Here is a 26,464-nt window from a genome sequence, read left to right as displayed (position 1 = left end):
AATTAAAAAAAAAAAAAGAAAGAAAGCAAACACACTTAAAAAATTAGCACAAATAATTTGGTAATGTATATAAGGAAAAATTTCAGATATAACACTCCATATATTGGTCTGTAATTTTTTAAAATCATTTAGAATCACATAATTGTATTTTATTACCAGAGAAGTCCAACATTGCTTGTAATGGAGCACTATAAATGGAGCATCTGTCATACATACTTCCTAATCACTTGCATTTAGCTGCAAACTACTGGTGACAGCAGATGCAAATTATAGTAACTTTTTATGTACAATGTGTCAAAAACAGAAAGTCTATAATTAGCATATTATAATTTATTTCTTTTTGTGGCCAATTCTCATTTGGGAATAACTTGAGATAGAAAAAAAAAAAATCAACTCTAGATAGAATCCTAAGCTCTCATTGTAATTTTTCCATATAAAAGACACTATTAAATCTAAAAACCAAAAAATCCAAAGTTTCTATTTTTGAATTGCAGTATATATCCAATTTTCAAAATATGTTTTTCAAAATTAGTAGAATAAGTAGAATTATACTCACTAGTAAAATAGTGAAGACAGCAAAGTAAAGAAAGGTTAAGAGGCGTGTTATAGCTCACATTCCTATGATGAAATTTTTGTTTCCTCCACAGGGAGGAGGATCAGCAAAAGGGAGAAATAAGGAGATAAAAGCCAGAACTACAAATGATGCCAGCCAGTTCTTGAATTAAAGTTTTGGTTCCAAGACAAAGCTACCTTAAAACTTTCTTTCAGAAGAAAGAAATGCAGAATTCAGGAAACTGAGAAAAACATCAAAGTACAAGATAAAATAAGGAAGAGAAATAGAAAAGACTACAATATGGTATTAGCAATCAATGTTATAAATTAAGAAATGTGTGAAAAATTAAGTGAACCTATTTTACACAAATACTACTTGTGTTAAAGAATTTCTTCATATTCCCAAATGAAATGTATATAATAACAGCAAAAATACACTTCCAAATCCATACTCTCTTTTTCTTCTAAGACATACACACTTACAGACCAATCTAAACATCCATTTAACATCATCCTTTCCTAAAAGAGAATTTTTCTATCATAAGATGAACTATTATTCAAGTGGTTGCTCTAATCTATTAAATTACTATGATTCTGAGAAAATAATTGTCACAAATAATTATAGAAATGTATCTCAGTTTAGAAAATACCTATTTTCCCAAAAAACTGCATGAAATAAAATTCTAACTTTTCTTAAACTCACTAATAAAACCTACTGTTTACTTTTTAAACCATTCTAGAAGTTTAAAATATTATTTTCTAAAGCAAATAATTATGTACTATGTTTTTATAAGATTTTTCTCACATTGGGTTTGCCTACATCTGTACCACAAGTAATACATGGTAGCTTTACTGTTTTAAAAATGAATTTTACAGAAAGTAATCCATAAACAGTGTTTTAAAAATTAATAAAAAATGGAAGAAGCTACTTAAGTTCTACATATATTTATTTTTACAACGCCATCATGTCTAAATGGGAAAGTATGTTATAACAATTCCTATGAGATACCACATAGAATACAAAGTTCATTTACATTAAACTTACCTTAGTATAACACATAAAATAATCAAATAATTAAACCAAACACTATGAAAGAATAAGTGGCTGATTCAAAAAACAAACGAACAAAAAAAAAAGCTGAATGCAGCGCAAGTGGAGCATTCATATTCTTCTGACAAATTCACAAGCAGCCTTTATTTTAACACATGAGCCACACAATTGCACATGGAGATGCCATTATTGTATTTAATAAGTATTTACAAGTTTAATACAAAGCTAAAGAGTTACATAACATGGGAGCTAAGGAAGCAAATGGCATATGTCTACACTCCAGAAAACTTCTTAAATTTGGTTTTCAGCTAAAGCAAAAGCTCAAAGAACGAAGGGTTTGCAAAGCAGATTCAGCATACAGGAGCCAGAAACAGTGGATATTTTGGCGCATGCTTGGATCAGGTGACAGTACAGACTGAAAACTATGGCAGCTCACTGAAATGGTTACAAGAAAGTAATGGCCCTAGATTCTAGGTGAAAGCAAGGCAAGCATACAGTAGGGAGCACTTAATCACAAACTGGTAATTATATTAACAATTATCTACAACTGTAAGCAAAAGACTAAAGGAAAAATTTTTGGCTACTAAATTTAGGGGGCATTTAATTAAAACAAAATTAAGATTAATTTGTTTAACAGTAAAGAAAAGTTAAATTTATCTTCAAAGCTTATTTTATACTCATGCCAGACATGAGCTAGAGAATCTTCAAGCAGTAATAATGATTCAGCCTATCCTATTACCAATAAAAATTCAGAGAGATCACAGTATTTAATCCCTATAATAGAATGTTTAAGGTTTAAAAACTGGTAACTACAGCCTTATAGGAATGTATTGTGTTTTCCTATAAGAAACATACTAATGAATTGGAATTATTTTATTCATCCTAAAAAGTATAAAATTGAGGATACTATACTAACGTAAAAGCAAACACAGTCTGGCTTAAAATTTTGTGGCAACTATATATGCCACACGTGAAATGATACAATTTAGTTATCTGAAGGATATACAGCTGAGATGTGAGGTCATTTAATAAACATTTAATAAATATTTCAAAGATGTTAAACCTCTTCACCTTAAACACCATGTTTCTTCTGATAATCTATAGAATTATTTATCATTATAAAAGTTATTATTTTAGGAAAATTTAAAATTTAATTATATACAAATTAATATATTTAATGTATTTTATATACAAATTATATATTTTATATATAAGTTTAATATACAAGTTATATTTTATACTATTTTATGTTCTTCTTCTATGGGTCAAAACTCTTTGTAGATAATATCACAAATCTTTTAATATATCCTTTTAATTGCAGGCATGAACTGAGCTCTAAATCAGTCCTCACTGATGTCTCTTTTAGGGTTAATGTCAGCACACTTAGGTTACATCAGAATTCATTAATTTTTACTATGTTACACTCCTAGAGCACGGCCACAGCTCAATATCTTGCCATCTTTTTAACATTTTGTTTCTGAAGTTCAGGTGAAACTGCTAAAATACTAAAATGGCAGTTTATATCTCAGAAAATAACAATGTGAACAACTCAACATAATATGCTCTTATTAAACTCAACCTCTTTGAGATTTTAGGCTATCATACACTTGGCAACTAAGAAACACCGACTACCTGAAATGTTAAGTTCAGTTCATTTTTATATAGCTCTGGGAGAGAATAACTCTGCCTTGCAGATTCTTGTAATATGGTTAAAAGAAAAAAGAAATTATTCTAATATTTTAAAGCAGAGTGACTATAGTTACCAACACTGTACTGTATGTTTCAAAACAGCTACAAGAGAGAACCTGAAATGTTCCCAACACTTAGAAATGATAAATACTCAAGGTGATGGACACCCCAAATACCCTGATTTGATCATTACTTATTCTATGCATGTAACAAAATAAAACATGTACCCCATAAATATAAACAAATATTATGTATCAATAAAAATTATTTTAAAAATGGACACTTATTCAATCTAATTTATAAATCAACAAAAGGAGATAAAATGTTAGGTTGGATCAAATAAAGGTTAATACAATGATAATCTATCATGTTAACGGACAGTATAAAAAGCTATATTCCCAAATACCTGAAAGTAACATTCCAACTGCTAACCTCTTGAAGAAGATAAATTCCCCCTAATGAAAAAGAAATTAGACAGTTCAGGTTCAAAGGAGTATATAACCTCAAACTGGGTGGGGATCAGTAGACTAGGAAGAAGATTCTCAAGATTCTCATTACAGATGAAGTCATATGCAAACACAGAGCAAACGTCAAGACCTAGTCATTTGGGATGTTAGGATGAAACTAAGATAGAATCCATGTTGGACCAAACTGGATTCTTTACTATCTGTAAATTTAGAAAGTCAAATGTGTAATCTACTCCATAATTGTGAAATTTCACTACACACATGCATGCACACACATACATACACACACACACACACACACACAAATGTAACTGGATTTTCATTACTCTAAAATTACTGGTAATATAGAAAAGCTCACATATCACACATGCTGTGTTTATGCTATCTTGCATCTTGAACTCTTATTTATCTACTTCCTGAAAACCTTATTAAAATACTGAAAACCAAACGCTGTATAAGTACTTTAGGTATAGTTTGCACATCTGCTCATAAGTATCTCTCAGAGAAAATGATAATTGCTGAGACTATCAGTAAAATTAAAGTTCCAAGAAAGCCTGCCACCTATCTGCATTTAACTAATACACACGTATGCACACACCAAACTAGTGTAAGAATTACTCTAGACTGGGTGTGTACAGGATGTCTGCCTGGCTTAACAATTATGTTCCCAGTACCCAACACAGTGTGCAACACATGGTAGGCACTTCACAAACATCTACTGAATAAAAACTTAACTGAATTGAAACTTAAACTAAAAAAACAAAAAAATTCATTCAGATGAGCAGACTGAGCTGTACATTCTATAAATATATCCCTATATAATCAGCTGACCCACATTTTGTTACCATTAAATATTTTATAAAGTAATTATACTTATTTTTATAGGACATAACTACTCACTTTTGCTCCTAAACTAAATGAATTTTCTAAACAACTATAATTCTGATGGCTAACAAAAAAGACTAATATTTTCTAATTTTGAACCATTAATCCAAAGCTTGCCTTATCACTAGTAAAAGTTTATGACTGAGAAAAACTTAAGTATAATATGTCCTAAGATCTATAATCTATCTAAAATAAAATTTGTTTAAAAACCCTTTTAAAAAAAATATTCTCAAAAACAAACAAAAGGCTATCCAGTGTTAAACAACTTGTTTTACTAACTCAGGACTTAAAATATCAACTCACAAATTTTGTCTATGTCCGGAAACTATCTCCCACTAATAAATAATTACATTTTGATACCATGCTATATAACTACTTTACTTCTTCTTGCCACTTCCTGAAAAAAAATCTAAGCTGACATGCAATCTCTACAGAGGAAAAAATAGCAAATTATCCGCAACTATCAAGATCATCACTGATTTAAAAATTACGTATGTGAGCTACTCAGAAATACTTCTAGTGGTAACTCAAGAGAAAAAAAAATAAAAGATCATACTCATTTGAAAAATGAACTTGAGTTCAAATAAACTTGAGTTTCCGAAGGGTAGAGCTCAATTGCTAAGTATAATTTTAGAACTGTAGGTATGTGGGATAATTCCCCTTTCTTTCTATTGTCTTGAAAGCAGACAAGAGCCTGCTTCATTTGCCACATTTCACTAGTTACTAGGTCCTGCTGTTATTATGCTCAAAATATCTCGTTAATTTATAGTTACGAGTTTAGGTTCTGAAGCCAGAGTACTCAGGTACAAATTGTGGCTTAGCCACTTTCTAACTATTCACCTTTGGAAAACTACTGTTTCACTTTGCTCACCTACAAAACAGGATTAGAGTCGACCTCAGAGATCTGTTTTGAGGATTAAATGGCCTACTATTATAAAGCACTTAAAAGAGTACGTAGCATGTAGTAAGTTCTTGATCAGTGTAGCTCTCCTGTCACTACCAAAACCTAGGTCACCTATGTAGCCAAGGCTACCACACAGTCTGCTAACTGGTCTCCCTGTCTCTAGTCTTATTGCCTTTAAGCCCATTCTCCACCCTATAGTCAATGATCTAATGCAAATGTGAGCATGGGCTACCCTTATTCTTATGCACTTCCAATCCTAGAATGTCACATATAAGATTTGTAAATGCTGCATTCTCCTTCCTAGCAGCAACACTCACCTGTCTGGCCTTTCTCAAAGTCTGTTACCAAGCCAGAAACATAAGCAGCATGATAAGTAAAGGTAACATTTTAAAAATAAAACATTTTAAAAATAAAAACATTTCTAGGGCTGGGTGTGGTGGCTCACGCCTGTAATCCCCGCACTTTGGGAGGCTGAGGCAGATGGATCACTTGAGGTCAGAAGTTCGAGATCAGCCTGGCCAACATGGTGAAACCCCATCTCTACCAAAAACTAATTAGCCAGGCATGATGGCACATGCCTGTAATCCCAGCTACTTGGGAGGCTGAGGCATGAAAATCACTTGAACTTGGGAGGCGGAGGTTGCAGTGAGCTGAGATCATGCCACTGAACTCCAGCCTGGGCGACAGAGCAAGATTCCATCTCCAAAAAAAAAAATTCTAACGCTGTAGTTAACACAAACTAAGGCGGCAAAGCAGGAGAAAAGGAGACAGAAAAAAAAAAGGTAAACTAAACAAGATATTTTGTACTCTGTGGCAAGCAACCTAGTAAGCATGAAGTAACTATGTAAACATCATCAAATGAGTACTGGCTAGGACATTGTTTTGTAAATGCTAGAAGTTTCAGAACCACACTCAAAGTATGTATAAACGTGGGTCCAAAAACACTGAAATACAAATCTATGTGATTCTCCCATCTATCCTTCAAATCTGAACTCAAGAATTACCACTTATATAAGTTTCTCTCATACAGAGTTAATCAAGCCTTCTTCTTTAACTCTTTATCTTGTATCACACCATACCACACAGTAAATTATTTAATGTCTGTCTATCCTCCAAGAATATGAGCTTCATGAAGGCAGGGGGACTGGCAATCTTTCCACCCTAGCACCTAGCAAATTGCGTGGCACAAAATAAATTCTGATATAAGCTTGCATGCATGATCTGTCATATTTGATACATTACTGTATAATAACATTTTCCTATATCTTTCCATATTTTAATGTTTCTGAAATAAGAATGTCTAATAATTAATAAGTATATTTAATATGGTGGTATATATTTTTCTTTTCTCTTGGAAGTCTGTTATTAAAATGATGATGCTTCATATAATACATGGTACAAAGCAGCCAGGAAATACAGTGTGAATGAGCAATTCTAGCCCTAATAAAAATGGTATCAACAATTCTTTTCCTAACATGGTTAGTTCTTGATTTTCTACATAGGAGGGCAATGGCTAAATATTCTCAATCTACAGAGAATACATAAATGATTTGCATATATTTACCTATATCAAATTTTTCTTCAGAAATATCAAGTTATTTTTCCTAAACAAGTATGAAAATCAGTTGTTTCTGAAGATATACTAAGTCTTACCAGAAAGATTCTAATTAATCAAAAGCATACTATGAGGTGTCATCATTTATGTTCTTTTAACATTCTATAACTTATATCTACCTTTTTTCTTCATACACTTCCTACCTGACATTATTTTAAATGATGGCAAGATATACTGCTTCCTCAACCATGTTTTTCTTTGCCAAACCGTAATTCTGCTTACGTGGGACAATGCCCTTACTATGTCTATAAGATTTAATTATTGCCATCTCCATTTCCAAGATTGTTCTATCATTTGACCAACACACATCTCACCCTAAACATCTTTGTCCTGACAAGATTTCAGTTCCTTATATTATTAATGTCAATATGCTCTCAATGTCCTTTTTCTATATATCTTTCCACTACACTAATCTGCCTATGTTTTAAAATTTCTTAAGAAATCGACCTAGCAAAGTATTTTTCAATTTCTCACTAAAAACCAATTATAAAATATTACACTAACAAATGATCATTTTAATTCTAATCAATGACAGCAGGCTGGTAAAAACTTGGATAGGAAATTTCCCTATGGATTTACCGATTGATATCAATCTACATCTGTAAGTGTTGGACTTATCATATGGTTTACCAGACTGAATTTAAATAAACCTACATGATGAATATGATTTACTTGATAGTCAAACATGCACTACTTACATCAAAACTTATATCTTGAACTCCTAAGAACAAAAAAAAGTTTACGATATTGAAAAGATTATGAGATACTATCTAAAATTCTGAGCCCCGTGGCGCCTTTGCTTTGCTGTAAGATATACTTTCTGAGACAAATAACTGAAAAATTTCTTTAGGCAACATACCAGCTTCTGACACTGAATCAAAATGGTTGTATTATTTCATTCTAAAAAATACAATATAAACAATTAGAAATGTACATTATTAATGTTTTTAACAAAAAGAAAAATTAATTACTTTTGACTCTAAAACACATCATCAGCTGTAAAGCTTGCTATCTTAGTCTGGTTTATTTAAAAGCTACAAACTATATTCATATGTAAAATTACTTTTTAAAAATTATATTCACATGTGGAAAGGGAAGGAGGAAAGTTTAAGAAAGCTGTTAATCCCCAAAAAGTCTATTCTTAGTTATCTAATTTTGGAACACTTCTAGAATTATAAATAAAAATGCTAACAGTTACACTTTTACAGTAGCCTATAGAACACTAAATATATTCTATTCAAATCTAAATGTGCATTTAAATATACTTTATTTTTAGATTTATGAAACATTACTTATATTTAACAAATATTTGCTTAATCTTAAAGCTAATGCCTACATCATTTACCTGATATAGAAAACCATCCAAAATGTAATAAATATAATTTTAAATGATCATTCTGAAGTTAATCACCTAAGAAAAGTCATGGATAATTTACGGTATTTCTATGGCTTTCATTAATTCATTTTAGTTAGCACATTTTTATATTTGCATTTCCATTGAAATTACAAGAGTTATTACATACGTAGCACAGAATATATATGTATAACTGAATTGACCTTAAACCTACTTCATCTAGAACATTTCTAAAAACTTCACTGAGCTGCCATAATTTTTGTCAGCATATGTAGTACTGAATGACCATTAAAATACCTGAATTGAAACTATTCCAGTCTAGCAGTTTGTAAGATCTTGTGTTACCCATAATTCCGACAAAGGCTGAGTTCAAAACAGCAAATTAGTAGATCAGTTTAAGGTGCAGAATAGTAGGAAAAAAACAAAACCACTACAAACAAGAATGCAATTGACAACACCACTCGACAGGAACTGGAAAGACATAGACAGCAGAGTTAATAAGAAGTAGAAATAGAAAGGGGGAAAGGAGCATGCTATAGTAATCTAACATTAACTAATCTAATTATTTAATTACCTTGATTTTTAAAACCACCCCATTCTTTCCCTTGTTGTAGTCACCTGTTTGCTCAATATTTACCAAAGGAGGATGTTCTTTAAAAAAGCCTCCAAAATAATAATCCATAGTTAGCAGGTGGTAGTGGTTTTAAAATAAGATTTTTTCCCTTCTATAGTGAGAATGAAACAAAAATTTCCCATATTCACTAGTCAAAAAATAGCTGCAAAATTCATTTGAGAATGCAAACACAACATTTTTAACATTAGCACATGCATTTCAATCCATCGTAAGTTTCTCTCAGCAGAGGAACTCAGTGTCACAAAATTAAAACATCATCATTACGGTAGATATTAATCTAGAGTTTTGTTTTGTTTCAACATTCAGCTTTTCTTCAATATATTAAAATTTCTTCATAAATAATTACTTAAGACGCCTGGAGATTAGTAAATGTTCTCAAGAAATTGTTCCTTTTTAGTGCGTAATAATACATAAAACAATCCGAAGAATGTGACATTTTATTTTATTTTATTTTTTGAGATGGAGTCTCCCTCTGTCACCTAGGCTGGAGTGCAGTGGCATGATCTCGGCTTACTGCAACTTCCATCTCTAGGGTTCAAGTGATCCTCCTGCCTCAGCCTCCCAAATAGCTAGGACCACAGACAATGTACCACCACGCCCGGTTAATTTTTGTATTTTTGGTAGACAGAGAGTTTCACCATGCTGCCCAGGCCAGTCTCAAACTCCTGAGCTCAAGCGATCTGCCTGCCTTGGCCTCCCAAAATGCTGGGATTACAGGTGTAAGCGACCGTGCCCAGTCAGAATGTGATACTTTAAATCAAAATAATATTAGAACCATTAGAATAATTACACGTATTTAACTAAAAATAAAACAAAATGAAAATGTAACTCATACACCATTGAAAGCACTTATTTGTATATGTCCATGACCTTTTGGGAAATAATCCATTAATAACTGAGAATTTCTAAATGTGAGCTGCAAAAATACTCTAAACTGGGAGGAAAGGCAGAGAATGGGTGAGCTGGTAGTTACAATACACAAAACACATTCTGCAGTAAGAATTACTCTTTTCTTCCCTGGGCCTAGATTCTTACATTTCTTGCACAATTAGCATGAACTGGCACATAAAATAAACCCCAAAATGCAGTTAGTTTTTTTTTTTAAGTAGTGACATTTTAAATACAACTCTCTACTTAAACTTCACCTGTTCTCCCAGACTCTATAACTTACTCAGAGTACATGGAAGCAACAAAATAAAATCAAAATGTTTTTCTTTTTTTCTTTTTCTTTTTTTTTTTTGATTAGGAGTCTCATTCTGTCGCCCAGGCTGGAGTGCAGTGGCGCAATCTCAGCTCACTACAACCTCCGCCTCTCGGTTTCAAGCAATTCTCCTGTCTCAGCCTCCCGAGTAGCTGGGAATACAGGTGACTGCCACCAGACCCAGCTAATTTTTTTATTTTTAGTAGAGACGGGGTTTCACCTTGTTGGTCACGCTGGTCTCAAAATTCCTGACCTCAGGTGATCCACCCATCTCAAAGTGGCTTCCCAAAGTGTTGGGATTACAGGCGTGAGTCTCCGTGCCCAGCCCAAAATGTTTTTCAGTAAGCAGAAGACATCTAGTAGTTAAATGTATTCCTGAAACCATGTTTCGAACTATCAGATCAGTGGGTGCCATCTATTAAAATATTTGAGTCAATGGTCCATAGAAACACAGGTAACTAGCCTCGGGTCACAAGGGTGATGTCAGGTATCTTAACTCAGTATTTCCTTGCATTTTCCAAATAGTTGAAGTTCCTTAACACAAAGATGTAGAATTTGGCATAGTCTTCAAGATCCCAATACATTAAACTGGTATCAGTCTGAATTTTTCTTTAAGTACTGTACACAAATACTACAATGGAGAAAACATATTATATTGACCACAAAAATAAGGAACAGGGAAAAAAACTAAAGAAGGGGAAAAAAAGAGAAAACCAGTGCTTAGAAGATGTATTTGCCCAGTTTTAGAGTTAAATAATCCTGACTCGCACTGTTTTTCTGAAATCTCATTCAGGATCCAGAGAATTCTAGTCGTCTTCTCTGAAATAAACTCAAATGACATCAAACTACAGGGCATAAATTAAACTTTAAAAAAATTTTAAAAAATAGCAATGCTCTGTATCCTCAAAAATAGTCATTATCTACAATGTTTTGGTCCAATAACTTCAAAGCATTTTACCCTTTTTTTTTTTTTTTTTTTGAGACAGAGTTTCGCTCGTCGCCCAGGCTGGAGTATAGTGGTGCAATCTCGGCTCACTGCAACTTCCACCTCCCGGGTTCAAGCAATTCTCTGCCTCAGCTTCCCGAGTAGCTGGGATTACAGGTGCCTGCCACCACGCTCAGCTAATTTTTGTATTTTTAGTATTTTACAGGCGTGAGCCACTGTGTCCGGCCACTCTTCTTTTTATAGCTGTCAATACAAGCCTCACAAAGAGGTCACTGGATGTGACAATTTAAAATTTTCAAAAATATATACGTCTACATGCCAAATAAGAATACTAATATAACTTCAGGTTTAACGTATGTTGATTGAGCATCTAGTCAATGAGAGATGCAAGAACACATTCCATATGGAAAGTTCCCACTATTCATCATGCTTATTTTAGACGTAGAAAAATCACCAGAGGATTTCTGTTCCAAGGGCCTGAATCCAGTGGGACTTTGAGGCCTACTTGTTTTTATAATTATGATCCTATGTTTTAAAGAAGTAAGCTACTATTCTTACTTGTTTGCTTAAACATAAAAGAAACTGGAGGACCAGATGTTAGTTTGCTCATCTGTTTTTCAATTCTCAACTACTCTAGACAACACTCACAATTACTTTGTTGCCCATGCTGGATTCCACCAATGACAGAGTGGAATCCCAGCACAGTGCTGGGATCTGGGTTCTGTGTCTCCTGAGTGCTGCCTGGGCAGGCTGGAGGGGACAGGTGGCCGTGGTCAAAGACAGTCCCAGTGTGTTCAAGTTACACAATGAGCTCTAAGAAATGACAGCTCCAGTCGCCTGCTCAGGAAGAGGGTCTTTGACCCATGGACTGGTCTCGTTCCCTCTGCTACCTGTCTGTTCCTATGATACCACAGTGTTTACACAGGTCTTGTTGTGTTGCCCAGGTTGTTGCCCAAGTCTGGCTATGTTGCCCTGGGCTCAAACTATCCTCCTTGCCCCAGCCTCCTGAGTAGCTGGGACAACAAGCACATACTACTGTGCCCAGCTTTACAATTACATTTTTTAAAATACCTGTTTTAAGAACAAGGAAAATAAGTAATCTATAAAAAGCTACTGCTAATGAAAAGAACTAACATCTTAAACTAATGGCCATAATGGTCAATTTATAAAAATGATTATCTCCCCTGGGTCAAAGAGAAGTTATTTAAGGATTTCCTTAAAGTGATATTGTGACCAAAAATAAATCAAAATTTGTTTTTTACAGAAAAGTAACTAAAATACACTTAGTTTATTTATAATTGAGATGACTACAAATATATTAAAGTAACGTGCTAGTTTATACTTTCTTTTCATTTCTCCTTTCAGATAGATTTGGCTTTAAAAAATCATAAAAATCAACTTTAATAACCACAATTTAAATAAAGGAAACATTGAAACTTTTTAAGAACATACCAGGATTGTGGATACGATCCAAAAGCTTCACAGAACGTGCACTAACTACACCCCCAACGTGTACAAGGAATCCAGGAGGAAATGCCGTCAAGGTAAAAAATGGAAATTCCTAGTGGAAAGAATAGGGGAAAAATACAACTTATCGTGTGTAAAGTGTAAAAAATTTGCTTATTAAAAAGCTTGTCATAGCAAATGTATTACATCCCTTGAAATAAAAGGTCACCCATTATACATTACACATGCTTTGTAATTAAAAGTTTTATTAAATGTTTAGAGTTTCAAATCCATTTCCCCATATATACAATGTTATACAGAATCCAAAGACCCATTTCATCAGTTCTCAATGAGGAAAAAAAAAGTGTTCTTTCAATTTAAGATATTTGAAACACACTCTTCCTTCCTCTGAATCTCCAACTCTGATGGAACTTCTCAATGAGATGAGGGAACTGCCTTATCCCTCTACCCCATTATCTATTTCTCAGTGGTTTAGACACCCCCTTCACATGAACACCCAGTATAAGACACTGGTAAAGACTCTAAAAACCTGGGGCCAAGGGATCTAAATGAAAGTGGGACCAAAGGAGGGTAACTGAGAGGATAAGCAGTGTGGGTTAAGAAAAAGAAGACAGTGGCAAATATCAAGTTGAGGTGGGTAGAGAATCATTGTGTGAGGTTACTCTTATCAACACCGATGTGGCAGGAACAAATACAAGTGCATAAAGGTACATTAAGGAAAGGTGAAAGGTACATAAATAACGGATAGGAAGGCAATAAAATTCCGCAAGTTCTTGCAAGCTTTATTCTCTCCTTCTCTCTTAAAGAATAAAATTCATCAACTTAGAGACAAAGAGAAACACAAAAAAGAGAAATGAAAAAGCCGAGAAAGGAAATTCATTGAAATAGCACCCAATAAGAAAATGGAGCTCCTGTGGAAACATGGAGGCCCCTCACATTACACAAATTGGATGCAAGTAAGGAAAACTTGATGTTTGACCTGTCTGGCTGCAAGATTAATGTAGCTCACTTAACTGGAATCACTTACCAGTAGCCTCAGCTACTTAGAACATAATTGAGCATAATTGAGAAAAATAAGCAAAACAGGGCTCTCAACAGTCAAAAGAACTGTTAACGGTCTCAAGCACTAAAGCTCATATACTTTATTCATAGGAGACTCCCACACATCATATTCATACTATATTATAGTAGTTATAAATTTTTATCTTAAGAACAAACAATTCTAAAATTTATCATGATCTTATTTTCAAGACCACCTCGGATTAAATGCAACAAATAAAAGCTGGTAAAGAGATAGAGAATACCACTAGGAGCAGGCTCATTAAAAGCAGCAACAATTATTCACTGGCTGCTTCAAGCACGGAGAATATAAACTCACAAAAGCATGATCACAAAGCACAGCAACTTGGAATCATTTTGCACAAAAGCAATCAGTCCTGTGCACCTCAGTAACCCATGAAGGTTGAGTATAAAAAAAATTTCTAAAATTTATTTAGAAATAAATTCAGTTCAAATTTAGAAGTAATCTTTAAACAAGAAAAAGAAAAATTTACGCTATGTAAGAAGAGAGTAAAAAAACTAGTCTATGGAAGTGGTTAGGTGTGGCCCAGCAGAAAGGTAGAGGGAAAATAAGGAAGAGGATGGAAGGAGAGTACGTCACTTATAATAAATGTATTATAATATGTTTAGTCAAAATGCATCCTTATTTCCATTTAAACTTCTTTTTCTGTCCTCCAAGTTTTATTCCTGGAAATCTAATAAAAACTGTACAAACTAGAAGATTACCTCATAATGAATTCATATTTATTATTAGGAAATTTGAACATAAATGAAGTTTTGAGTCATAAAAATATTTGAATGGATTTATTGTTAGGCACAGCACACACAGGGGTAATTACACAACAATATAAGTATGAAGAAAGAAGTTGGGAAAACAGTTTGCTAATCACTGAGCAAGTCCATTTGAACTTTGTAAATGTGAGTTTTAAATGAGAAATGTATAGGTAGGCTTATATTATTAATAATGTAGTTGGGTCTTTCAGATTTTTTTTTCAGTGTTAGGATCACTTAAATTTTAATATTTCCTCAAAATATCTGAGGCATGTGGTGGTCTCACAGAATAAAAAATCACTTTATATGTAATGTCTATACTTAAATCTTTTAAATATCTAGACAAGAGATATTGAAAATAACATTTGTGTAAGCTAAATGGAAGACAGTACTTCCTTTTTCCTTCTAAAGAAATAAAATAGGTAAATTATGCATTAGAGAACATTTTCATATAAGATTTTACGTAAGTATGAATAAATGAACCTAAATGACTTCTCAATTCAGGGTTCTTTACCCTTCTCCCCAAAGTTCTTTGTTTGGGATAAAGAAACGAGGGGAAGCTGGTCAGAAGCTGGTCAGAAAGAAACACACAGGGTGATGGCTGCCCATTGAGGCCACGACCCACTCTCCACCTCACATGTCCCCAGTTCACCTAATCGGCACACCAATTCACTCTAAAACACAAAATTTAACCTATAATAAATAAAAATGTCATTGTTATTTAACCAAAACTCCGTCTTCATACAATTCTCTCATGAGAAGTGCTACTGCTGAAATCTATAGCAGACTGTTAAGTACCTATCATCACCACGATAACTAGCAACTACTGTCAAGTACTTCTATGTGCCAGGCCCTGTAGCCTGTGCTTTATAACCTTTCCCATATGAGAGAATACTATTATCTCAATTTTTTATATGAAAAACTGAAGTCAAGAGAGCCTTTTATTCCTAGATTCTTTATAAGCAACAAACTTTATCATCTGGTTTCACTGTCATTTAGAGTTAAGGATTTGATTTTATTACACTTGATGAATTTATAGATTTTTCTTCTGTTTAAAAGAATAGCTTCTGCCGGACACAGTGGCTCACGCCTATAATCCCAGCACTTTGGGAGGCTGAGGTGGGTGGATCACCTGAGGTCAGGAGTTCAAGACCAGCCTGGTCAACATAGTGAAACCCTGTCTCTACTAAAAATACAAAAATTAGCCAGTTGTGGTGGCGGACGCCTGTAATCCCAGCTACTCAGGAGGCTGAGGCAGGATAATTGCTTGAACCCTGGAGGCAGAGGTTGCAGTGAGCCGAGATCATGCCATTGCCCTCCACCCTGGGCAAGAAGAGCAAAACTTCGTCTCAATGAAAAAAAAAAAGAATAGCTTCCTTAAGATTAGCCCAAGCACATCCTGCTTTCAATGCCTAGATGTGAATTTCAGGAACTGCAGAAGAAATTTTCTCCAGAAAGTCTTCATATTTAAAGTAGCTTTCCCTGTGGTACCTAGATAAAGTTACATGCTGATGCTTTGACATAAGCCAAGGGCAGGCAGCATAAAAATATTTAATAGTGTGTGCTCAAAGACAGGTTAGTTGAAAAATCATCAGAGCACAATGGGAGTATTATTTTAAAAAGAGATTTAAATAGGATTTTTCTTAGGAGAGATTTAAGTAGTTTATTCTTTAAATCAAACACTCTTTTTATTATTGCAAAAGACTAAACTTTCTAGATATAAAATCCATAACAGATTTCTACCATGATTTATTGTACAATTTTACTCCCACTTCTAAAAAGATCAAAATTCTTCAAGAGTTCACTTTATATTAATGTTTCCCAAAATGTGTTCCTCACCAACAGGTATTTAAAAAGGAAAGTTCTATGGTAAAATGTACTTGTGAAATACTAGGTTAAACTAAGTTAACTAGGTTTCTTGACTGAAGGAACTAAAGAAGTACTTCCATATTTTCTCACAGGTAAAATAAAAGTCGTATTGAAAAACAAATCTGGCTGAGCACAGTGACTCATGCCTTTAACCCCAGCACTCTAAGAGGCTGAGATGGGAGGATCACTTGAGCCCAGGAGTTCGAAACCAGCCTGGGCATCATAGAGAGAGCCTCTCTCCTAATTAATTAATTAAATATCTATTTACTTTACATCAAAAAATTCATAGGTGGAACTTAAATCTAAATAAAACTTTTATCTCTATTTCTCGTCTCCCAAAAACCTGGCAATGCTTCTGTGGAGTAAAGAATAACACTTTTAATTTTGACAACTACTACTTGAATAATCCGTAAAAGAGATTGGGCAAATAAAGTTTCTCTTTCCTCAAGAAAAAAAAAAAAAAAGCCATATAATTTATTAAGGGTGGTTTACCAAAAGGATAGAAATGAATATTAAAGAAAGGAATATAAAACATCATGTAAGTAGATCATGTCAGTGACATAATCTAGTGTTCAGATTAGCAGAATTAAGTCATATCTGAACACATATGGGGAGAATTCTTCATACTTCTTGTTTTTCCCAAAACAAAAGCCATACTAATGGCAGTCACAAGTGAATAGGAAAGCCAAAGATGATAATGCTTTGGCTGCTTACTTCGTACACAAGGTAGAGAAGTACTTTCATAAACTTAAGCAACTGCTACTTTGAGGTTAGACGATATAGATGTACTGCCAACTCAGGACTGACAAAGTTGTAAATGAAAACTATAGTTCTCTACACCTTTGCTGTTAATTCCATGAAGATTATTTAGTAATCTATGTCCAATGTGTAAATGTGTCCAAAATTTTAAGAATATTTAAATGCATATCTGCAAACACAAATTTTATCCAAACTAATTCAAAATGGTTTTCACTGCTTAATATTTTTTTCCCTTAAAGTGAGATGGTTTTTAAAGATTCTTGGTACAGACAGCAAGTCACAGGCACAACATACAAGTAAAATCTTATTATATCGAATTTCAAGGGAACCCACATTTTTCTGTTGATGTGAATTCCAGAATGGTAATTTGATTATAAGCAAGCATATTCCTATTGTGAAAAACTCTGTAGAGAACATAATAATGGGACAGGGAAAAAGAGCATTCTGGCCTAAAAAAATGCTAAGTGGACACACACACACACACACACACCCCTTCATTCTGACCCTCTTCAACGTTTTCAGTCTTTTGTTATATTTGGTTTTAATAGTGATTTGAATGTTTAGGTGGGCCTTTTGGTGGCAGTTGTAGGTTTGCCTGCAAGGTGCGAGAGTAGCTGGAAGGTAACTGCTGCTTGATAGAGCATGAAGCAAAAAATGAGCTAAAGCCTCATTGCTTAGTTCAGCTCTGCTCTCTCCAGACTTGCCTAGGTAAACAGTGCATACACAGATACTGTCAGCATAAGGAGGGAAAAGTCTAGAAAATAAATTGTACCAACCTCTAGAGGAGAAAGACTTTAGTTTTATGAAATGTATCCTTTTACAGGTATTTACTCTTTCACCTTTTTTTCCCCCAAATGCTAGTGTAATACAGAACATGTAAAAGAAAATTCTGTAAATGCTTATAGCTTCCAAATCAGACACAATGAAAGCTATAGAACTATGTCTTAAAATTATTGACATGACATATATAACATGCACCATATTAGTTAGAAAAAAGAACATGAGTCTCACAGTGCTATTAAATTAAAAAAAAAACTTTGCATTACAAAAAGAAAAACGCTGTCAACATTTGCTAAAAGCTTAAATAAAACTTAAATGACCAAGATTAAAACTAGAAAAGCTATCAATACAAGAAATAGGCTCTCACACATTTTTCAGAAACATACCCGCCTTCTACAGAACCTATGAGGCGATCCTCCCTTAGCAATGAAGTTTATTTAAAAAAAAAAAAAAAGAGAGAGAGAGAAATCATCCAAAAACTGTCACTGCTTATTTTCCCAATCAACAAATATAGCTAAATCTCAAACTTACAATAACTAAAATAGATGCATTATACTGAATAACCACATTATTTATATTAATGTTTAGAAATATAGAATCTGTACATTTCTTATTCCTAAGAGATTGGTCAATGATAAAAGTAATCTCAGCAAATAAATATATTTATATACTAAGGAATTATTTCTAATATAATAAAATGCTACTGGAATTTTTTTTCTGCAAAAATGTTTACCATCTCCTTTCCAATAATAAATGTAATGGAAAATTACTTCAGCATTCAATAGGTATTCTCAAAAATAGTATTTCTGATAAAAGATAAAATGACAAAACAAAAATTATTATTATGTAAGTATTCCAAATCAAAAGTAATTATCCATAAACAAATTAACTTTGACATCTTAAATCCATTTTGGACTTCAAAACTGCAATACTATAGATATGTAACCAAAACAGTTCCTGAAAACATGTAAGTACATGGAAGCATAAAATAAAAAAGTCATATTAACAGTGTAAGAACAAAGAATATCAAGTGAATCTTACCCTCTGTTCCAACGCTGATTGAGTCTGTTGTCTTAAAAGAGCTTTAAAGGGCCCCCCTTCTTTTCCAGCACTACCACTTCCCATTCCTACAGAACATCAGTACATAAATAACAACCAAAAAAACAACTATAGAAACGAAGTTTAATTGCATTCATCTTCATAAACATCATGAGTTGAAATGTGATAAAATGATCGAAACATTTAAAGCATTGGGGATGACAACTAAAGCACATATTTTACTCTACTTTTATTCAGTTTTCTTTAGATGCAAGATGTCAGAGCCCTACTGACCCCAGCTAGTTTTGGACTTAATTTTTTCTGAAAATTATAAGAAAAATTATGTAAAGGTGATGAATCTTTGTGTAATATTCCATTTTAAAAGCTGAGTCTTTTAATTAAAATAATAAAGATAATAACAATTACTATGCTAACAATTTAAGAATACTAAACAATGAGAAATACAAAATATCTGATTAAATGTAAATATAGAGATAAAAGCACTACTTGTGCTCACTGAAAATATTCCAAAATTCTCTAGAAAACATAAAATTTAGGTGAGTTTGAAATACAGTCTAATCTATTTTCTTATAACTTCCCATTTCTAAACATATCACGACAAAACAGTATTAATTTCATACATGTCAATACTCATTCACAAAAATCAACATAAACTTTTTTTAAATAAACAAAAAATCACGGACATGTAATAGACACATCACAAATGTACATAGTTATGAATGAAAAATCTTTCCCAAGCTCTTAGATGTATTTTTTACGGCTTAATTTTAAATTTCTTTCCCTACCTTATTTTATTGTTCTGACCATGCCAATAGATCAACTATGGTCAAAGAATCATAGAAAGCAGGGGACAGGTAAGAAGCCAGTGCTCTACAGACTAGAGTTAATCCCATCCCTTTCAAAACGGAAGATGCATACAGCCAAATTTACCACAATGACTTAAAAAGGAACTAATTAACTTTTACATTTTTAGCTGTTCTTGGATAAGGAAACAAAGGTTAGCATATGTATAGTCTCATTCTGTTCTTAAAAACAAAAAAATGGTTTTTCTTATAGTAATCTGAACATTATTTTTAGAGACTATACAATACTAAACATAGAAATGAAACTAAGATCTTTATATGAAGCATATTAAAAGCCAGAAAATAAAATGTAAATTTGTACTGATAATTGAAATATCAGAAAATATAGCAGAAAAATTTAATAATTAATGCAACAGACAGAAAAAAAGATAATAAAAGAATATCACCAAAATGAGACTTAAACTGATTCAAACAGAATAATTTACTAATGTAATCATGGTTTAGCAACATGATGATACAGGTCCAATGTGAATGGAGTTGGTATGAAGGGAAAGAAAGTAAAGCATCTAAAACAGAAACTGTAGTAATAAGAATCTAATAATATTAGAAATACCCAGACATATGTCCTTATATAATTTTTTAATATATAAAATAATTTGGCAGAATATTCATGATTAGCCATCAAGTAATCCTCAATTATATCCTTATAATTCCAATTATTTAACTCTGACTACCGGTAAGAAAAATAATAGAAAAGCATCTTGTATAAAATACTCAATAATTTTTTACAGCATGAAAAAGAAAGGGATTAAAAAGCTAACATAATGTGATCCTACCAGAAGCAGCCAGGAACAACTCTTCACTGAAAGAAACACTTTTCCTCAGAACTGGGCTGACAAGGCTAGAATGATGAGGGGTAAGGCTAGATTCCGAGAGGAGGAGACAGGACTTTTTAAGATGAAGGGAACCACAAGAGAGAGAGGGGGAGCTGGGACACAGGTAAATCCTAGGTCCCTGTGGGTAAGGTGCTGTGGAGGAAAGTAGCAGAGAAAAGATGCAGATTCAGAAGATGATCAGAAAATGCAGGCTAAGGAAAGCAATGATGAGGCAAAATATAACAATAAAAATGAACTTTAAAATGTACAGACAAATTACACTAAGCAAATGAAAAGTCACTAGCAAGACCATCTATCCCACACAATGTAAATAAAAGGCATAGTCTAAAACTTAACAAACCTTTACAAACTTCACATTCATTAAAATTTTTTAAATCACTAACTTAGGATTTTATGTGATTCTAATAACTTTTAATTGATGTCTTCAAAGTACTTAACTTGCCTGCCCTTTTTGGCTTAAGAATTTGTAAGATTAAAATGTACCACATTTTCAAATTTTTAGAGCCAGACTTGTTGCCTAAAATATAAACACTTATTTAAAGTTATAAAAGTGCAGTACTTCAAATGTTACTAACTAAAAGATAGCATCAATGGGTACTTTAATTGAATACCCATAAAAAATACTCAGTACTGGATTAGGTAAACAGTTGTCAGTATTAATTTTAATATTAACTTCTGTCCAGTTTTGAGATATATATTAATACTTTTCTTTTTCCTCTAAAATGTTTAATACTTTACTCTGATCATAGTATTATTTGCATTTACAGAGATGTGAGTACCCTAAGGGTCAGATACCCTCTATAAAAACTATACATAGTTAAAAGACTGGCTAAAAAAAATAAGCTAAAATCAGATGTCAAGTCAATATTCTAACATTAGTAAATCTAAAATTCCACTATTAGTTAGATACTTGGGAAAAAATATAAAAATAAAACCTTGTAAATGTCAAAAATTAGTATCTACAGGTGGCTCACGCTTGTAATCCCAGCACTTTGGGAGGCCGAGGCGGGCGGATCATGAGGCCAGGAGATCGAGACCACGGTGAAACCCCGTCTCTATTAAAAATACAAAAAAATTAACCGGGCGTGGTGGCGGGCACCTGTAGTCCCAGCTACTTGGAGAGGCTGAGGCAGGAGAATGGCGTGAACCCGGGAGGCAGAGCTTGCAGTGAGCCGAGATTGCGCCACTGCACTCCAGCCTGGGCAACAGAGCGAGACTCCGTCTCAAAAAAAAAAAAAAAAAAAAAAAAAAAAAAAAAAAATTTTTTTTTAAAAGAGACCTACCAGAAATACAGATAATGTAGCTTTAACTACAAAGAAAAAAAACCAACTTTCTCAGTCTAAATGTTATTAACTTTATTCTACTTTTGGATTCCCAAATAAATTATAATCAGCTTATCTCTGTCCATTATTTCTCAAGACACTGATTCTGATGTAGGTAAATTAGAAGGCAGAAAATCATGAAACACAGGCCGAAATTATAGTTTTAGAATTTTTATAGCAATCACAATTTTGCCATTTGAAGTATTCATGAGAAATAGAAGTGCTCCTCAGGACAATTCAGAGATATTTAGGGACTCATAATATAAGGCCAAGGGGCTGAAAATTGCTAATATTATATAAATAAACTATTCAAGTAATAAATAATTTTAGGAAAAACAAAATTATTTAGAGGTAGCTTATAAATATAGGAATACATGAGGGTAACACCCCATTTGTAAATAAATTTTTTTAAACTAAAAATTTGGAGCCAGAAGATAAAATACAACAAGTTCATTGGTATTTATTCCTTGACAATCTTCTTTAGGCTTGGCCTTTTTGGTATATTTAAAAAAAAATAAAAAAGAAACAAAAACACCAAGGAAACGCTTTCCAAACTTCATCTGTGGTATGGGAAAAAAAAATAAAATAATAATAATAATAAAAAATAAATAAAGGTCCGGAATATGCAGTCTGTGGACCAAAGTCTCAAAAATATTTTTTTAAACTTATTACTCAAATAGTAATGTAAGTCTTTCTTGTCTTGACTGTCATGAATTTTAAGGCCACAGTCTCTTACTCTTTATCTGAAAAAAAAAAAAAATCTTTTTTCACTACAATCTGGATGGTTCCCTTTTTATGGCATAAACCTGGTAAGGTGCCAAATTCCAAAGCATCCATTACTGTCAAATAACTACATTATTTGTAGACATTATTCACAATTATCTAGAAAGATGAAGCTGTTATCTTCAAGAAAACAGGTGTTTATAATTATCTTTGTATTTTACGACTTCATTTATAAAAACAGAAATTAAGTCTATAGGCTTTTTAAAAAATGATCTTTCCTTAGAAGTAGCACTGCTTTGGATTTAGACTTCTTTTCCTTGTTTTCACAAAATCTAGGATTGTTTTATAAATTTCTTTTCTAACATACATATAGGGCTATTAAAAATATTAACTAAAAATAACAAATAAGAACTATGTTTTAATCATCTGATGGGAAAACTGTCAAACAAAAATACTATTTATAAAAATTTCATCACTGCTAACTATAAGTTTTTTAATTTATTTTAAATTTTTCTAAACAATAATAATTTAATGATTTAAATAAGTTTATTCTAAGGTATAAGGAACTAATTTGATTTTTCATCAACTTTTTATCATAAAACATATTCATAAAAACCCAGAAATCATTCATCAAAATACAATAGAAAAGAAAATATAAATTTAATGAACAGAAAAATTTAAGAATAAGTAAAAATGCTATTTTCTAACCTAGAAAGACTAGTAAAACCAAACATTTTAAATACCCAGTTAATAGATAGATGTACACTAATATAACCATTTCCGTGGTTTAAAGTTTTTTCATAATAAAATCTTAGAATTATATTCATTAATAGGCAGAAATAATAAATTCAAAAGTGCTTGTATGCAATTGATTGCAAGCTACTAGTGTTACTTTTTAGTCAAATGTTTTAAGATGTTATTCCTCTTAATTCGAGCATAAAATGAAAAATGTCTATATGCCAAAATAAATCGTGGACTTTGATATCTACACTATGATTAAGTCAATGAAATGCAGACAAGATAATTTCTGAATTATACAAAATTTTCATATTTTAATTGCAGTAACTGAAAATGGTCAGTATTCACATTTTCTTTTTAACTTAAGTGCCAAAAACAAGAGGAAAGATTTGGATGGAAAGCTAATAAGAAATAGAAACAAATTTTTAAAAAAAGAAAAAACAAAAGGTGGGTGGAAGCGCCTTACCAGTTTTGGGTGTCAAACTCAAATCTGTGTCAGAAGAAGAGGACTGTCGACTGTAGGACTTGGAAGGTGAAAAGGAATAGGTTTGGTTTTTCAGAGGGGTTGAGGGTCCTGATGAGTGAGTATTGGGATTGGGATCTTCATTGAAGGGAATCCTGCCAGAAGAAGGTGGAGAAATATTAAGTAATCATGTGCCAAAGGACTTGACAGGTGGCAGCATGATCCAAACACCAGGAAAGAATTGGGGCAGGGCCAGCAGTCATTTCTTACGTGTGGAGCTGGGAATGAGGCCAAAGACAACCAATTGCTGTTTAACCATTCATCACTCTCCAGATAAATATTATCTGCATTGAAACAGTTAATAAGCCAAGTGAAAAAGCAAAAAAGCATGAAATGACAGACTAAGGGGATAAAAAATATCAAAAGGAGAAATAAAAAGAATATATGACAAAATATTTTCAAATAATGCTGTAAGTTACAAAAGAAAAATGGTAACTACAAATGGTGTGTGTAAATATTCATAATTGTTTTTATATTTGCACACACACAGATATCCTCAAAAGAAAAAATGTTTCCTTATCCTATAGCAGCAAGAGTGCCACAGCTAAAAACACAGCAGAGAGAAAAATGAATACAGCTACACAGAAACATTGCATTTAATGTGGAATAGTTGCTTACCTGTTCTCCAATAGCTCTCTTCCACAGAATGAAATAGGACCTACTGTAATAGGTTTTGTATATAAAGAAAATAAGCAAATTGGAAGCTTTGGCAGCTATTTCATTTAGAATCTAATCATCAATTTTATTTTTAAACAAATGCAGAAATATAAAAATATATATGGGAGGATTCGCCGCAAAATTCACAGTACACATATACAAAATAGCATTATTTGAGGATCTGTGGAAGAGACTTTGGAAGCTGGAAGAATACGTTCACTTCCATATAGTTAGAGACTCTGTGGCAGCTAAATACAGAAGTTCCTCACTGCAGCTGGACTTCGAGTAAGAAAAGGATGAAGTAAAGACTTGTGGTACCTGCCTACACTACCTGCCTGCCTGCCTCTGCAGCCACTCTGCCCGTGGCCTGCATCTCCCCAGCTCTGGAGTCTGAGCAGTCTCGTACCAGTATAGATGAGAGTGGGAACAGACACAGAGAAGTTCTGAGTAAGTCGTGAGCCAGTAGCAGTGTGAATTGGGCTGTTGTGAGTCGAGCGGCATCCATGGCTTGGAGGATGAACCAGCGGAGACCTGAGGGAATTTGTGGTCAAAGTGGAAGAAAAGAAAACAATACATACAACAGATTGCAGAGTTATGTTAAAATAATTTCAAAGGAGCTTTAGTTAGGGAAGAGAACTTATTTTTTTAATCCCTAGCATGCAAAAAACAAGTTGAAATTGAAAAATAGCTAAATATTAATTTGTTAGGATATAGCCATAGTTTTAAAGTATCAGATTAATAAATTAAGTGTGATTAATTTATTAATTGAGAATAAGAAAATGGCAAGCAGAATAGTCAATGAAATTAAATGAGAACAAGACTAAGATCTGTATTTTAAGTTTCCTTAAAATATTTGTTATTATTTTCATCACAATAGAACTTACTATGCACTATTTATGGAGAGGGACGCCCATAAAAGTAAAAAGTCAAATATAAAGTTCTTATATTACCTTTGAAACTGAGATATGAATTGCTGATATAATTAATTATATTTTCTATAAAGGAAGTTAAATAACTGTCTAGGCTACTAAGACAGGGGTACTTAAGAATATGAGAGATGATAGCATAAAGAGAAATGAGTGAACTAATTGGATATACGCAGATAAACATATTCCAGTATTTCAATACACCAAATATATAGCTTAAAATCAGGTTACAATGGAAACAAAACAAGGGGACCTTGCTTTTAAAGACACCTTCATAAAACAATGTCAATAACTTTGGCTGTCATACAGAATATATCATATAAACTATATTCCAAATCAAAATTTTATATCTACTTACATCCTATAATAAACCATATCTATGTGTGTGTATACTTAGAGCAGTTATACAAGTATATATTGATATATAAGATTTGAAATTTTTAAGAAAAAATTTGGCTAAAAGGATTACATTGAATGTTGTAAAAAGGTAAATTACATAAATAAGAATCCTGAATTTAATATCAGCAATTATTTCATTATGCAATGCCTTTGCTTACACACAATGAGGGAAACAGAATCACATGAATCATATGTGAGTACACTCTGAAAAACTATCATCCCCATTTTTTAGAACACAAATTAAAGGCAGGCAAAGAGCCCAACTTAACCTGATCTTTTTTTTTCTTTTCCATTGCTATATGACTGACTGCCCAGAACATTCCCCAATTCACAATTTGTCAAGGTTCAAACATGAGCTATCACTAACTGATCATAATAGTCCTTCCTAAGGTCTACAGACTACTTTCTGAAAATA

At 32.8% G+C, this 26,464-nt stretch overlaps 1 protein-coding gene across 23 annotated transcripts in view; it reads right to left on the bottom strand.

The window, feature by feature from the left end:
* The window catches only part of C2CD5 (C2 calcium dependent domain containing 5), a 96,726-nt gene that overhangs the window by 45,116 nt on the left and 25,146 nt on the right, over positions 1–26,464 (bottom strand). For 6 of the 23 annotated variants that reach the window (XM_055280386.2, XM_055280395.2, XM_055280388.2 and 3 more), the window contains 3 exons: positions 24,011–24,162; positions 19,045–19,130; positions 12,751–12,859 (listed from right to left, as the gene is read on the bottom strand). In XM_055280386.2, the coding sequence (XP_055136361.2) occupies positions 12,751–12,859; positions 19,045–19,130; positions 24,011–24,162 (347 nt within the window). Of the gene's footprint in view, positions 1–8,814; positions 8,881–12,750; positions 12,860–18,389; positions 18,423–19,044; positions 19,131–20,701; positions 20,894–24,010; positions 24,163–25,130; positions 25,256–26,464 lie in introns of all 23 variants that reach the window. The other 17 variants (XM_055280387.2, XM_055280391.2, XM_055280392.2 and 14 more) reach the window with 9 other exon arrangements.

This window comes from Symphalangus syndactylus, chromosome 5 (assembly GCF_028878055.3).
Source record: "Symphalangus syndactylus isolate Jambi chromosome 5, NHGRI_mSymSyn1-v2.1_pri, whole genome shotgun sequence".
In the NCBI taxonomy this organism is placed as follows: domain Eukaryota; kingdom Metazoa; phylum Chordata; class Mammalia; order Primates; family Hylobatidae; genus Symphalangus; species Symphalangus syndactylus.
This window is presented reverse-complemented; position numbering and strand designations above follow the sequence as displayed.